This window comes from Mastigoproctus giganteus, chromosome 4 (assembly GCF_048544385.1).
Source record: "Mastigoproctus giganteus isolate SK-2022 chromosome 4, ASM4854438v1, whole genome shotgun sequence".
NCBI classification, from domain to species: Eukaryota; Metazoa; Arthropoda; class Arachnida; order Uropygi; family Thelyphonidae; genus Mastigoproctus; species Mastigoproctus giganteus.
In genome coordinates this window covers 26,010,661-26,027,226 of record NC_143578.1, presented here as the reverse complement: position 1 = coordinate 26,027,226, position 16,566 = coordinate 26,010,661, and the positions used below count along the sequence as shown (strand labels likewise).

At 36.5% G+C, this 16,566-nt stretch overlaps 1 protein-coding gene across 1 annotated transcript in view; it reads right to left on the bottom strand.

The window, feature by feature from the left end:
• Positions 1–16,566, bottom strand: part of LOC150086483 (ankyrin repeat domain-containing protein 13C) — a 144,124-nt gene that overhangs the window by 24,049 nt on the left and 103,509 nt on the right. The window contains exons 10-11 of the mRNA XM_090371423.1: positions 2,325–2,474; positions 1,514–1,542 (exon numbers count right to left, since the gene is read on the bottom strand). Coding sequence (XP_090227549.1) covers positions 1,514–1,542; positions 2,325–2,474 — 179 coding nt within the window. The remainder of the gene's footprint in view (positions 1–1,513; positions 1,543–2,324; positions 2,475–16,566) is intronic.

Here is a 16,566-nt window from a genome sequence, read left to right as displayed (position 1 = left end):
GGTTCATTAAGAGATCTTGTCTGCTCAATATGATCTGGTGACAAAGGAACTGGATGTAAAAAATAATTTTGATATCAGGAAAGTTTTTGATATTGTTAGACATAAAAGACTGCTATACAAATGGGAGCAGTGTGGCATTCAGGGAAAGTTACTGCTATGGATGAAGGGATGGTTGAGTGGGAGAAGACAAAGTGGTTACCAATGGGCACTACTCTTTGTGGTTTAATGCTATTAGTGGAGTTCCCCTGGGGTTCAAGTACTGGGCCCATTGTTTTTTTCAATATTTATTGATGAAGGTATATCAGGCTTAATATCTACATTTACAGATTTGATTTCATTTTTTATGGCACAAGGATTACTAGGGCCATTATATTTACAGATGATACAATGGTTGGAAGGGTGGTTAATGACAGTAATCAAGGTAAGCCACTGCTACAAGATCTAAGAATATTAGGCCAATTGGCTGAGAAATGCAAGGTACTGCATATGGGTAGCAGCAATCCCAGATTACCAACTGTGTGGTACTATACTCAGTGCAACAGAAAATGAAAAAGACCTGAAGGTAATTGTGCAGTCAGATATGAAGTTCTCTGATCAGTGCAGATAGGCTACCAGGACAGTTCATAAGGTTTTATCAATGATATACAGAACCTTTGCTAGCAGGAATAAGGATGTGATTATACCTTTGTGAAAGGCTGTGGTTAGGCCACATCTTGAGTACTGTATACAGGTCTGGAGCCCTCATTTTAGGAAAGATATAGATCTGCTGGAACAGATGCAGTTAAGGGCAACGAGATTGGTGAGGGAAACAGAAAGGTGCTCTTATCAAGAAAGGTTTCAGTTCTGAAAACTGCAAGACTTTAAGGCATTTAAGGTCTTGAATGGATTCAGTAAGCTCAATGTTGATGGCATTATTCTTCTTCCTGAGACTACACCTCTGAGGGAAGCATAAATTTAAATTGAAGAAGGATAGTTGCATATGTGCAGTAGTTTGCCTTCAACCAGCAGATAGTTGATTGTTGAAACAAACCTCCATCTGCTGTTGTGGAAGTGGGTAGTTTGAATAAATTTAAGGAAGAACTAGACAAATTCTAGGAGGGGATGGATGAGGTGGGTAGGGTTTCTTTTTCCTCCTCTTTGGCTGATGCTTTATAAGCTTACTTTCTTGTATCATTTGCCACTACTAATACATCCTGCTTCTACTTTCTGTTTTGGGGATTTTATTTTTATACAGCTTTCTCTCATACTGCTCATCAATAAAGAATACAAGAACCCAACAAAAATACAGCAAAAAACTTTTCCAGTCTGTAATCACATTAAAATATCATTACTTAAAAACTCAAAGGATTATAACATTTTAGAATGCAATTATCAAAACAAAAAAAAAAAAAAAAAAAAAAATTCACATTGCAGAATTATAGGGATTTTTTTTTCTTTTCATATGTAAATCTTTGATTTCATATTTTAATATTTAAAACACTTCAAGTAAAATTAAACAATAAATGTTACTTACGAATCAACTGAAAGCGGAAATTCTTCACTCTGGACAAAAAAAATAAAAACAAAAACATAATAAATAAATAGGCATATTAATTAATTTCTTTTACAGTTTAATTTATCCACATTAAATGTACATATATAATCTTTATTGTATACAAAAGTGATACATACAATTTCCCCTTCACAGCAGCAATGTTGGGGACTAACACTTAATTACAATATTCATCCATTTATATAGGTCCATTTATATCTTTGGGCAAAGCATCAAATTTCAAGACATGTTGATTAAGTACATAGTATGGGAACACAAGCCAAACTGCCCTACAGAAAGCTGACTATTGTTCATTATAGTATGTTTTCCATGATGATAATTTAAAAGATGCTTTTGACATACCTGTTTGGGACTCTTAAATGATTATTTATAGGAAAAAAAAAAAAAAATCAGGTCCACTTTTGAAATTAGCAAATTTTGCTCTCAAAGATAATCATGCAAGGAGCTAAAAACTGTAATGTTTACAGGTACTGCACAATACAATAACATGTGCATTACACAGAGTGCCAATCAAGTATTATGATAAATTTTCCTCCAAAAAAATAGTCTCCTACTACAACTCTAACACTTATATAAACTTATATATGAAGGTATGTATTCCTTCCAAGTTCCTATGCAGGAAGGAAAGAAAACTTGATTTCTGAACTGGAAAATTAGGAGTATTGAGGGCAGCATCCAAGAAAAGACAACATTCCATCATTTGAAACAAACTAAAAGGTGTTAGTTTACCATCAAATGATATTAAAAAATTACACAATATGTATCTGCTTACCATAGCAAGAGTTGCTTTAAACCCCTTTGTTGTTTCTTTACACACCATTGTGCGCCCAAGATGCACTGGCTTAGATGGAGGAGCAGTGATATACTCTACCCATGATATATAACGAATTGTAGGCGGGGATAATGATTTTCTTCTTTGTGGCTGTGAAGAAGAGAAAAAAACAAAAATATTATTATATAATAACAAAAAAAATTTTTAAACTAATTGAAACATTCTGAAGAAGAAAAATATGCATGCATAGATATGCTGGGTTTATAGAATGCAGTATTTGCAAATTCAGTTTCTGGATTCTTGTCTTCAAAGATAAAAAGGGAAATCAGAGAAATGAACTGTAGATCAGCTAAACTTAAGGGAGGACAAAAAGTGGCAGCCACCAAATAGTAGTAAGTAGAATTATTCAGATTATTATTAAAATGTAAAATATATAATTAAATTTGTTGAAATGATTTCTCTCTATAACCCTCAGACTACCATGGGAGGCTTCATTGGATATCATTATGAGACCAATCAACATCATCAATCAATTCTGCCAAGGGCAGGTGCACACAAACAACTCAACAACCACTTCTCCATATCTCCCTTTCCTCAGCCCCCCCTCTTCAATATTGTATATCCACTATTTTCTCTCAATTTGTCAATCACAATTTTCCTCAATCTCCTACAGTCCTCCCCCCCACAACATTTCTGTTCATCACATCTTTCACCTAATGTGTCCAACTTCTCTTCTGTGTTCTGATTATTTAAACTAAATATCTCTTCTCACCTATCCTTCTCAAAACCTCCTCATCTCACTTTATCAACCCATCTTATCTTTTCAATTCTCCTCCATACCCACATCTCAAAACTTCTCAATTTTATCTTCCCATCTAATTGCTCTATAAAGCAACACACTCCATGCTGCATTAATTCCAAATCTCCCACATAATATTCTTCTTCATTTCTCAAAAGCTTTTTTACCAATGCCATTCTTATCTCTGCTTCTCTTTGCTTTTTCTATTAGGCTTCCCAAATACCTATACTCTGTTACATATTCTTTTCTCTCCTCTCCGCCTATTTCATTATTTAACTCATCTCTTTCTTCTCTCATAACCTTTGTCTTCTCAACACTTATTCTTGTTGAAAACCTATCACAACTTTCCTTTAGTCTATTAAACAATTTCTGCAATCCTTTCTCAGAATCTATCACCATTATTATATCTGCAAATCTAACACTCAATAACCTTCCACTCTACTTCACTTCATACAATTTTCCCTCATCCATATTTCCTTTAACAAATGCTTCTTTAACCATATCTTCTACATACATATTAAATAAAGGAAGGGACAGACAACACCCTGTCCCATACTTCTTCCTATCTCTATACTTTCAGTATCACTTTGGCCCACCCTAACTATTACCTTTTGTCATCAAAATATTCTACTAGTAATTCTGTATTTCCATTCTACTCTTATCCCTTCCAATAATATAACCCAGACTACCTGATAAAAACTAATCTCCAAAGACTTAAAACATACATACATCTTTGGTCACTCCCAGATATTTTTCTGTCAACATTCTCATTGCACCTATTGTATTTTTAATCCTCCCTCTTCCCTCCTGAAACCAAACCATTCTTCTTCCACATTTTCCTCCATACTTTTACTTAATATTCTGGGCATTATGCTTGCTGTATGCAGTACCAAACTTATAGTTCTAAAATGTCTCCATTTCACTGCATGGATTTTCTTTTCTATTGGTATCAAACTACATAGTGTCAAACTATAACATCGTCTAGTCATTTAGTAGAATTACTACAATTAATGCATCGTTACTACATGGTTGAATTTTACAATGAACTGAAAATCGGTTGGTGTTTATAAGAATTTATATCTAGCAAAGTTTGTACATTAGGTGTCATAACATCTCATATTGCAAACTCCTTCACATGTTGCCTCCCTCTTATACTTTAAATAAGTATAAAAGGAAAGTGGACACCTTAAGTACCTACCTGCTCACCACTGATAGGCCAAACAGTTTCAAAATGGTGCTGTGTGGGTGGTGGTATTCAACTGCGAATAACTAACACTTCTCTAATAGGGAAGTGTAGTTATCTGAAGTATAAGAGGAAGGATATGCCTGCCAGGGTACAAAAGTTGATGAAATATCCAACAATTACTATAAATTACTTATTGCGGAAACCCTCAAGATGAAGTTATGTAAAAATTCAATTAATATTTGTAGACCATTCCTACTAGCTGATGATTGGTCATTTATGCGTATGCATGAAGAACAAAAAAGCGCTACATAAGACAAAATTTTTTCTCGTTAACTTTTTGGTTTGCTCTTCTTCCTGTGAACATGTAGTTTCAAAAAGCCTTAGTCCAACTTAAGGAATGAAGAGAATATCGCTCTATATGCAGTTAAGCTTTTTTACATCAATTTTAATTTTAAATTTAGTTTTAATGATCTTGTACCAGATGTTTTCCTTACTGGCGGGGTGGTGGTTGGAACCCTGGGTTGAGTTGGACGTCCAATATTGATACCACGGGGTTGTCCCACTACTGTTCTGACAGTGGAAAAGACGTTTAATTAACCTTATAATTATATCGTTTTTACAAATTAATCATTAACACATTGGATTAGGAGAGTTGGTCAAAAGAAGCCATCCTATAGCAAAAAAATAAAGGTAATCCCTGTTGCATCTCATAAGATAACAGAATATAGGAATAATTAAGCATTTAATAGCTCTCTATTGTCAAAAATTCGATGATGTAAAGCAGATATCTTATAAGGACACAAAAGGTGATATGTTGTACATGTTGACAATAATGACATTAAGAGTAGAAGATCTGAGGGCTTATTTAAAAGTACAGGGCAATGTTAAGAAAATGTTATGAGTTAGGATTAAATTTGAGTGTCTGCAATTCTGCTCAGACACAATAGAAGGGAATACATGATGAGAGCATTGTAAATCAATTTATAGGGTTGGGATATACATAAATAAAAAGTGAGCAACAATATTTGCTGATGGTAATGAGGCAGTATTAGGTGGGTTGGAAAACGGCTAACTTGGGCCACAGACTAACAGATTAACAATAGCTGTAGACAGAAATGAAAGTGATTCTTGCTACTTCTATTGGCACTTGCAGAAGCACAGAAAGCAAGGGATTTCAAGGCCTGCTGTGTATCATCACAGAACAAGGCTGTGTTAGGATAACAAGAGTAAGAAGAAGCGTATGTATACTTGAATGTACACCAAAGCTGGAGCATGGTAAATAAATTTGATGAATATGAAGTGCTGGCCAAGTAATCAAATGCAGACGTTGCACCACTCAGATAAAAGGTATGCAGAATTTGAATATGGGGGGAGTACAATGTATACAGAAAATACAAAATGTCAAAATGTGTTTAAGTTTCGTGGTGGTCTCTGGGGTTCCCCCTGCCCTATTAGCTGCTGTAGCATCTGTATGAGGCATGTGCCAATGCCGGCAGTGTGGTAAGTGTGAGTGCATAGAGTGGTGAGTTTGTTTTGTTAAGCATTGTTTGCTGTCTCCTGGCACCTTTGTAGGCATAGAACAAATTTGTTCACTGCCCCCTGCCTCCCATCCCTAGCCACAAAGAAATGCACCAGGGTGCACAGTACACTGACAGTATGTCCAGGAAGAGGTTCTTCAGGAGAGGAGCCTGCCACTAGCCTCCCCCCCCCCAAAAGGAAAAAATCCTGAAAGGAGCGTGGGTTTCAGAAGGGAATAGAGGGGGTATGGGAGTGGGAATAGGTGATAGGTAAAGCGGAGAGATAGATTTGAAGCATCCCTGCAAAGAATTTGAGAAGTAGAAAGTAGTTGGACAGTAGGCAAAAGCAGTAGCAGGTTTTTTTCAGTTTCGTGTTGAGTGCAGTATACTGCATCTTCTCTTGAAAACCTCTTCTGCAAATTTGGCGAATGCAGTGAAGGTTTCTTTACTGGACAAAATATTGTGGTGCTTCTTCCAAGCTGCAAATATTTGCCTCCAGATGTAATTCCATTCTGATGTCCAGGCAGAGATGACAGCCATAGATTACGTGAGATACTGGTTCTGGGAGGCCACAGGAGCAATTCTGAGTGTCAGAGAGCCCGAGAGCGAACAGATTGGATTTGATGCTCCCATGCCCTATCAGCAGGAACATAAGATTTAGGCTTGGGCAGAACCATTGAATTTCCTGTTTTGTAAAGACTAACTGCTGGAAGGAACTAAAATGTAGTTCTGCCCAAGTCTGATCCAGTCCATTCTTCTTGCCTCCAGGCTATGGTCATGCTGGTGTTATCTTCTTTTGATAATATTTGTAGATTTATGGTGAAGTTGTGTATCCTAGCTGGTATTTGTCCTCTGTGATATATTGTAGGTAATGGTAGGCCACTGTACTGTATCGGTAGTTTTGCGGTTGATGACTTGAAGAGCTAGCATAGAGACGGGAACAGATGTCTCTTTATCAGGCTGTGGTAATCTTTTGGCCCCAGGCACTGGCGGTGTAGCAAATAATAGGAATGAGAATACAGTCATAATAGAACTTCACAGTAGATAGCCTGATTCCCCAGGCTATTTTAGTGATTTTGATCAGTTGGCCTGTTATCTTCTTTATTTTCTGGACGACATATTTGGCGTGGGCTACGAAGTTTAGTCAGTTATATAGGATTACTCCCAGGTATTTGCAGAACTAGTTTTATTGATGTGTTACTTAACCTGATGTTAGGTGGTCTACTTACACTTAATATTTCTTTCAGCAACATTTGTTTGTTTTTTTTTTCTATCGAAATTTGGAGTTTGTGCATGCTGCACCATTCAGGTAGATCAGCTAGGATCATGTTGGCTTGGATCTCCAGGTCATGCCTAGAATTTCCAAATATGATCACAGCCAAATCATCTGCATACACCAACTTGATGGCATTGTTGTGTTGTAGTGTTAGCCACCCGTCAAAGACCACATTCCAGCAATAGGGGCCTAGAACCGATCCCTGCAGGCAGCCTCTTATGACTTCTCTGGTTACTTTACGTGTGCCTGTGGTGATGACCAGGTTTCTTTTCTCAAAGTAATTTGCTACAAGTCGATATATTGGAGCCGAGACCCTGGTCTCCCCGAACCACCCCAGGATGTTTTGCCACCATACGATATCAAAGGCCTCTTTGAAGTGGACGAAGAGGCTGAGGACATACTTGGAGTCAGAGGTGGTTATGTCCATTCTTTGATGGCATCTACAGTAATGTCCCTTAGTAAATCGCTTTAGATAGTGCAAGGACAGATGGGACAGGTGGGGGAGGGGTTACGCTCTTAGTTAAAAAGCACATAAAATCGAAGGCAGTGCATCTGGTTGACACGAGTAGCCAGTGCAATGATGAGTCAGTTTGGTGTGACAGAAGCACTGGGAAAACAAAAATGAGAGTAGGAGAGTGTTAGAGGCCGAATCACTGTGATGAGTATAACAAAGCTGTACAGAGAAATAAAATGGGTCAGTAAATCAGAATGTCTTATGGGAGAGTTCAACTTTACAGGTACAGATATTGACTGGAACTTGTGGGTTGTCACTCACAGACTAGCATTTTTGTAGATTTATTGGATGACTGTTTTCTACAGGAGCATGTCAGAGAGGCAACAACAGAGAGCTTGATTTGATTATCAGCAGCAGTTATTCAGGCATTAACAATCTGCAGACAAAAGAACCACAAGGTGGCATTGACCACAATGTTTTGATGTGATATTCACTTAAAGATATAATTACCATCATCAAGGATAAAGGGAAGGGTTTTTGCTTTCATAAAGGAGACCACAGTGGTCCCAGACACTTTTTAAATTCTATAGAGTGGAATCAACTAATGACGTTACAAACAGCAAATTCTAATTGGAAAGCATTTGGGGAAATAATCAGAAGCTACTAGGCTTTTCATACCAACTAAAAATACTTTTCAAGTCTTAGACTTAAATCGATATCAGATGAACTACTGAGATGGGGCAGAGAAGAAAAATCCACGGGATGCATATAAATTATCAGGTGACACAAAACAAAGCCCGTGGTAGATATAAACTATATCTTCAAAACAGGCCTATGGGGCTGGGAAATTCCATACTGCAATAATTAAAGACAAACACCAGCCAAGGAATAAAAAATTTTTACTATAAAAATAATAAAATAATGTGATACACTATCGGAAGACTAAAATATTACAATAAATTACGATAAAATAAACTACAATAAAACGTTAAAAATATACCGGAGACTGCTGTCTCCTTCTTCAACTGTTGAAGAAGGCTGGTGTTTGTCTTTAATTATTGCAGTATAGATATAAACTAGTCTGCAATTAAGTCACAAAGGAGATTAGGCAAGCTAAGGCAAATTATGAAAAGTTGCTGGAAAAAAATGCCAGGAAAAGCACCAATAACAGTTGATGGAAGGGGTTTAATTTTATTGGTCAACTTGATGTAGATGGTTTAACTGTTGATGATCCTACTCAGGTTGCTGAAAGGCTGAATAGGTATTTTGCATCTACACTGAAATTCTTTAGAGAGGGGGGGGGTGCCAGAAGTTTATCAAATTCCAACAGGAAGCTGAATGAATTTATGATAACTGAGAGGAAAGTGGAAGAGAAATTGCGTAAAGTTAAACATAAAGAGGCCCTGGGGTGCATGGGAGCTACTCAAACCCTTAGCCATAATTATGTATCTTTGGATTCAGGGAAGGTCAATGTGGACTGGAGATGTGTGAACACATCCCCTATTCACAAAGGGGATCATCAAAGGTGACATGAGTAATTACAGACCTGTTAGCTTAACCTTTGTTTCAGGTAAAGTATGATTCACTGGTTAAGGAAGTAATGCGGGACCATCTAGACAGTAGTGCAGTTACATACACAGAATGGGTTTGTTAATGGGAGATCTTGTTGACAATTTGATTGGATACTACGACGCAGTAACAAAGGAACTGGATGCAAAAAATAATTTTGATATCATATACTTGGTTTTCAGGAAAGCCTTTGATACTGTTGCACATAAAAGACTACTATACAAATTGAAACAGTGAGGCATTAATGGAAAGTTACTACAAAGGACTGTTGAGTGGAAGAAGACAGGGTGTGGTTACCAATGGACTATACTCTTTGTGGACTAATGCTATTAGTGGAGTCCAATGGGGTCTACTGGTGGGCCCACTGTTGTTTTCTGTATTTATTAATGATATTGGTGAGGATATATCAGGCTTAATGTTGAAGTTTGTAGATGATACAAAGGTTAGCAGGTTTGGTTAATGGCAGTAATGAAGATACTGAGATATAAGTTTGAATAGTGTGAAACATCAGAATATATCATGGATAAATTAATTTTAATTCATTTAGTTATGAATTATCTTTTGGTACCAAGCAAAGGTAAAAAAAAAATTGATGCTGTCACTGGATTTAATATTTCATTCGAATTGAAGTATTTTGAAAGTTTTTAAACACATAATTGGTTTACGTAAGAGGACATATAAAGTAATGAGAATAGCAGAATATGTGGTAAAAAAATTTCCCACAATAATCATTGCAACTACCATACATATTAAAAATTGAGCGAGAACCAGCATGTAGCTGTTTCTTACTCAATTGTCCTTGAGGCTGTCACAAACATTCTCTCAGGTATGCCAAGCTGGGCTTGGTAACTGGGAGTCTAAAATGCTGATGGAACTGATACAACTCAAGTCAAGTGGACATAATTTTGGTGAAGTCCAGTTTATGTACAGTGAAACTTCTCCTAATGGACATCTCTCTACAACGGACATTTTCAAATTCCCCAACTCTCCTCTATTGGTTTTAACATGTTTTCAGCTTCTGTCTAGCGGACATTCTCTGTAACGGATGCGGACAGGCAATCTGCACTGTTTCATTTAGATTAGCACTTAATTTGATCTCCCCATAACGGACAGTGGGTGAGCTCATGGACCTTTTTCTAGGAACGTTTCTTCCACGTATTGCCTCAATCGTGTGTTTATTTTCTATTTCCGATTCTCTGAATTTTATCAAGGTTTACGTCGCGGTTCTAAACCCTTTTCCAAGAATTTTAAGGCACGTGTAAAACTTCTGATGAATTTGGTGTGTGCGGGGGGGGGGGGGTGTATTTGGTCGGCCTTTCGTCTTTTGAGTTTCAGTTTTCAGTTTTGTTCAGTATCGTGTGAAGTGCACAATGTCTTCTCGTAAACATTTAACTTTAAAAGATAAAGTCGAACTCATTAATGCGTATGATCGGCAAAAAAATAGTGTTCGCAATCATCTCGCTGCAAAATTCAAAATCGGGAAGACGCAGGTAAGCGACATCCTAAAGAAAAAAAAACGAACTGCTCAAACAAATTTGGCAACACGTAAATGATCAGGTTCAAAAATCATTCCCGAAAACTGTTGGACTTCAAATTGACAATGTTACGTATGAGTGGTTTTGTCGTGCACGTGCTAAAAAAATTCTCATTAATGGGCCTATTATTAGGGAAAAGGCTTTGGAGGTTGCGAAATCTATGGGAGTAAATGAGTTCAAAGCTTCTGTGGGATGGCTAGACAAGTTCAAAACTTGGCATAAAATTTCTTGGAAAACCGTAAGTGGTGAAGGTGGATCTGTTGATACTGGGGTTGTAACAGAGTGGACCGTCAAATTGGAAGATTTATGTCGTGATTTTGAAGCTAAGGATATTTACAACTGTGATGAAACAGGGTTGTTTTTAAAGCTCTTCCTGAAAAAACAATGAGTCTAAAAAATGAAAAGTGCTAGGGCGGAAAAATTTCTAAGGAACGCTTGACTGTACTATTGTATACAAATATGCTGGGAAACTTTGAACAACCTCTTGTTATAGGAAAACCACAAAATCCTCGTTGTTTCAAGGGCATAAAGTTGAATCTTCTGAATGTTGACTGGAAGTCTAATAAAAAAGCGTGGATGACACGAGATATCATGAGCAAATGGATAAGTCACTTTAACCAAAACATGATTCGTCAGAACAGAAAAATTATTCTTTTCATGGATAATGCTGCATCTCACCCGCACATTTAATTGTATCATTCAAATCATTTTTCTGCCACCAAACACATCTGCAGAGTGTCAGCCCTTGGATCAAGGAATAATAAAAAATTTTAAACTTCACTACAGAAAATGTGTTTTAAGACATCTCATTGCAAACATGAACGATGTAACATGTGCGAGTGACCTTGCAAAGAAACTCAGTATCCTAGATGCGTTTAATGGATTGTCTCTTCAGTAAACGCAATTAGAAAACAAACTGTAGTGAATTGTTTTGTAAAGTCTGGCTTCTCAAACGCAAAAATTGAAGTTGTGAACAGCAATGTGGAGCACCAAGAAGAACAAGAACTTCAACATCTACAGTCTGTCCTCGTATAGCACGATAGTTGTGTTCCTAGAAACCCTCGTGCAATGCAAAATCGTGCAATATAAACAACAGGCCCTATGGGAAAAGTGGGGTTAGGTGCCGACCACCCAAGATTGAACACACATTTGGAACCAAAACATTACCAAACACAATAAATAATCAGGTAATTTTAATCGTTATAAAATACATAAGTATTTTATAACGATTAAAATATGTAATAAAAAATATAATACATTTTTATTATAATATAATAAATAATAAAAAATATTTTTATTATTTATTATATTATAATAAAGTATTTTTAGTATTTTTTAATACTAAAAAGTATTTTTTACGAATAAAATACGTATTTTATTCGTAAAAAATTTATTATATTAAATAAAATAGTCGTAATAAAATTATAATACGTAAGTCGTAATAAAATGCTTACGTATTTTATTACGACTATTACGTAATAAAATATTGCTAATGCTTTTGCTTCTATCGTAAGCAAACTTGTTTTTTGTTTGATTTTCTATCCAAACAGATAGAAAATCGAAAAACAGATAGAAAAGACAGCCGTTCCATCTCTTCCAATTCTTGTGTCTTAATCTAATGGATTTTAATTATACTTTGAGTTGTTCCCGCTATGAAAGTTGTTTTTATTTTCTCTGCATTCTTTGTAATTCTCGGCGTTGCCTCATTTAGGTCTGTAGCACGTGCAATACCACATGGTCTTTCATTTCGCTCAAAGCGTTTCACAATTTCATATTTTTTCTCTATCGACAGAGGCGGACTGGCCATAAGCCATATCCGGGAAATCCCGGTGGGCCGGAGGCCGGTGTGATTTTGGCCATAAACCGTAGTATGAGGCCACTATAAATTTTCCCGGGTAAGAATTTTTGACCAGTCCGCCTCTGTTTATCGATATTGTTTCCTTTTTCTCTCTGAATCTGCAGTGTCTTCACCAGGATGCTTCCTTTTCACACCTTTTAAGTATTTTACTCATTTTTAAAGCACAATTACAAAACGAGGAGGCACGCTTAATACACATAAACAAAGCTGCGCGCGTGTAGCAACTGAATAAACAACACCGTATAGACCGAGATACACTATTAACACCTCACATTTTCCTAAAGCACATTTCCAGGGGTTACTACCATAAAACAATAAAAACAATTTCCAGTTGCGTTTCTGCTAGTGGAATCTGTTATAAACTGGTCGTAAACTCGATCTAATTGCAATTGCAAATTATCGATAGCTGGAATTGTGTGGGTTTTTACGTTATTATGGTGAAATGTGTTTCCCCTTCACTGATAATAAAACACATAAATACATTTTCAGAATCTTCTTCATTCCTATCGTGTTGCGTTCGGTTGGGGTGATTCCGCGTTCGACTGCCATTTCTTGTAAACACAAAGGCGGATCGTGCATAAGTGAATTCGGTTCGTGTTATATAAGATAACGTCCCGCTATTTATAAATCGTGTATGATCGAATTCGTGTAATGTAAACATGTGTTATACGAGGACCGACTGTATTGAGAATGTATGATACTTCCGCTACAAGTGACCCTGGCTACAAAGATATAGACTCAAACCTCACTACAGAAGATGGTGCTCTAGATATCAACCACATTATCATCGATATTTTTCAAGAAGTTCCTCATGAGGATGAAGAAATGGAAGGAGGTCATTCTGTCGAAGAACATATTAATGACGAACCACCGATGAAAATAGAAGAAGTGCTCATACAAATCAATCGTTTAAAAATGTTTTTCGCTGCTGAAGAAGATACTGAAGGACTTTCGATGGTTTCTTCACTCCAAACAAATGTTGAAAACAAAATTATCAGCCGAAAGAAGGTGCAGAAAAAAATAAATGATTACTGTATGTATTTTTCTTAAGATAAAGTCATAATATGCATAGCACAATTGTATGTATATTATTTACAAAAATATTGTGCAAAATCTGTATATAATTTAATTTTACATTAAACGTTTAACAATTTTTCTTTCTTTCTTTTTTTTTTTTCTCCCTCAGACTTCTTGTTAGCGGACACTTCTCTCTAATGGACACATTCTCATTCCCCATGGCTGTTAAAGGGAAGTTTCACTGTATAACAGTCAAATCCTATGCTTACACCTTCACGATGGTGGGACTGTTAGTAACCCTGTGTATAACACCCATGTCTAAGTCCTGAAATATGGCACCTAGCATACTGGAAGTGGCCATGCATACAATATGGAGAAATGACCCCTGTGTTACCAAGCAATAATAGGTGGTAGATGACTCATCAACCGGTGCAATATTGCTCCTTTTCTTATTGAATACTTGACGTGGTCAAACCCATGTTTAGTCTCAAGAGCAAAGCTCCCCTCCCCCAATTTCTTCCCATCATGCAGTATGTTGATGTCTTTTGAGGTTATGATGGACATCATGGAGAGATCCAATCTTCCTTACATTTCAAGGATACAGCTCTAAAACATTCTCAGTACACTCTATTCATACCTCCTGTGGTCTTCTGTTAAAAGGATGCCAGAAGGGTTTTGAATAATCTTGATTCTAAGAAAGCTCCAGGTCCTGATGGTATTTTTCCACTTGTTCTCAAAACCTGTGCTTCAGAACTTCTGTCCTGTGTCGCCTTTTTTCACTTTCATATTCTAAAGGTGTTTTCCCTTCTGCTTGTAAATTTGCTCATATCCAGCCAGTTCCTAGAAAGGGTGACAAATCCCTCCCATCCAATTATCATCCCATTGCACTTACTTCTACTCTTTCTAAAGTAATGGAAAAATCAATTAACCGCCAACTCTTATAAACTATCTAGAAATCTTCCATCTGATTAACAATTGCCAGTATGGATTCCATCAGTGTCAATCAACTGGTGATATTCTGGTCTATGTTACTCATCTACAGAAAAATTCAATGGAAACGTTTGGTGAAACTTAAGCAGTTGCCCTTGACATTTCAAAGGATTTTGATCCTGTCTGACATAAAGGTCTTCTAAATAAGCTTCCATTTTATGGTTTGCCAACTGTTTTTGTAATTGGGCATCTGGTTTTCTCTCTGACCACTCACTGCAGGTGATGGTAGATGGCTCTCTGTCTTCTAACTTCTCCACTAATGCTGGTGTTTCCCAAGCTTCAGTTTTTTTTCCCACTCTTGTATATTAATGATCTTCTTTCATCGACCAGAAATCCTATCCATAGTTTTGCTATGATACCATATTGCATTCCACTTTCCAGTTTGAGAAACCTTGCCCTGAAAAAACAGCTTCAACTTCTTGAATATCTACTACCAATTCCTTAAATGCTGATCTCCAGGTAATTCTCCAGTGAGGCAAAGATAACTTAGTTGATTTCAATCCTAAAACTCAGTCCTGTCATATCTTGCAGGTTTCTTCTGCTACTATGCTTTATCTTTGACGATGCTCTGATTTCTAGGCAAGGTGATATATCTCTATTGGGGATTATACTGATTCTAATCTCTCTCTCTCTCGGCATAAACACATTACAAATATTGCTTCATCTGCATCTAAAAAACTGTTTTTTTTCTTTTGCTCTTCGCGTTACTTTTATTTCAAACAGCTGTTCACTCTGTACAAATTGCAAATCCATCCTACCATGGTTTGGAGGCACTGTCCCAGATTTGTACCCAAATCTGGAGCAGTGTCTCTAAACCTCACTCAGGCTTCTAGATTCCATTTAAAAGAGGACAGTTAGGTCAATTAATGACTCAAGTCCAACAGAGTCTCTCCACTCTGTCTCATAGATGTTCTGTTTCTGCTGCTTGCCTTCCTCAACCTTCAGCCCATGCACTGTAGTAAGTTCTGCAGGTTTTAATGCCTCTCATGTTTGAGATTTTCATAAATAAAAAATTAGGGAAACATTAACCCTTTAGTAGATGCTTATGTTTTCAGAAAAAAAAAAAGGGGGGGGGGTCAAGCAAATGGGTCTCAGGGCTCACCAGTTATGTTTTTTGGGATAAATGGTCGAAAGATTAGAAAACGAGAAAATTTAAACATTTGTTCTAATTCAGACGTTATACCGGAAAATAAGTTAATTTTTTTTCCCTCTGATTGCCTTAAATCAACTTTCAGTCGGGAAGTAAGCAAAATCAAAAACAAGACAAAATTCTAAAAAAATGAATATGGCAGGCACTGTTTTACTCCAAAAGTCTTAAAGAATCTTTTATAGCTTTAGTTCTCCAATTAAAAAATAATTAATGATGTAGTTGGGGCAGGGACAAATATCATACGCCAGGAATACCAAAATTTCCAATTTTTTTTGGAAAAATCTGCAAAAAAACAAAAATTTTGTTTTCGGTTGAGTATTTTTACTCAAGTATTTTGAGCTCAAGTTTCATAAGCTAGTGTTTGAAAAACCAGTATCTGCTGCAAGGTGGTCTGATCAAGGTTGAATTTTGTAAGCTGTTTGAGGAACTAAATTTAGTGTTTAGAAACTAAATGCTGAAGGAATTTTGTTGTGCTTAACAGAGTTAAAAAAAAAAATTTTTTTTTTTTAGTCAGAGTAATTTGACTAAAATGCAGGAATAAACTCCCATCTATTCTTTTGAAGGCTGGAAGTTTATCTGAATATAAAGAGGTACTGGAGAAATATTTGAGAGAAATAGTGAAGTATTAGTGGTGGCAAATGATGCAAGAAAGCAAGCTTATAAAGCACCAAAAAAAAAAAAAAAAATCCTTCCCACACCACATGTCCATCCTCTCCAATAATTTGTCAAATTCTTCCTTGAATTTATGCAAACTATTCACTTCAACAACAACAAACGGAAGTTTGTTCCAACAATCAACAACTCATTAGCTGAAGGCAAACTTCCACGCACACATTCTGCAACCATCCTTCCTCAATTTGAATTTATGTCCCCTGATGTGTAGTCTGAGAA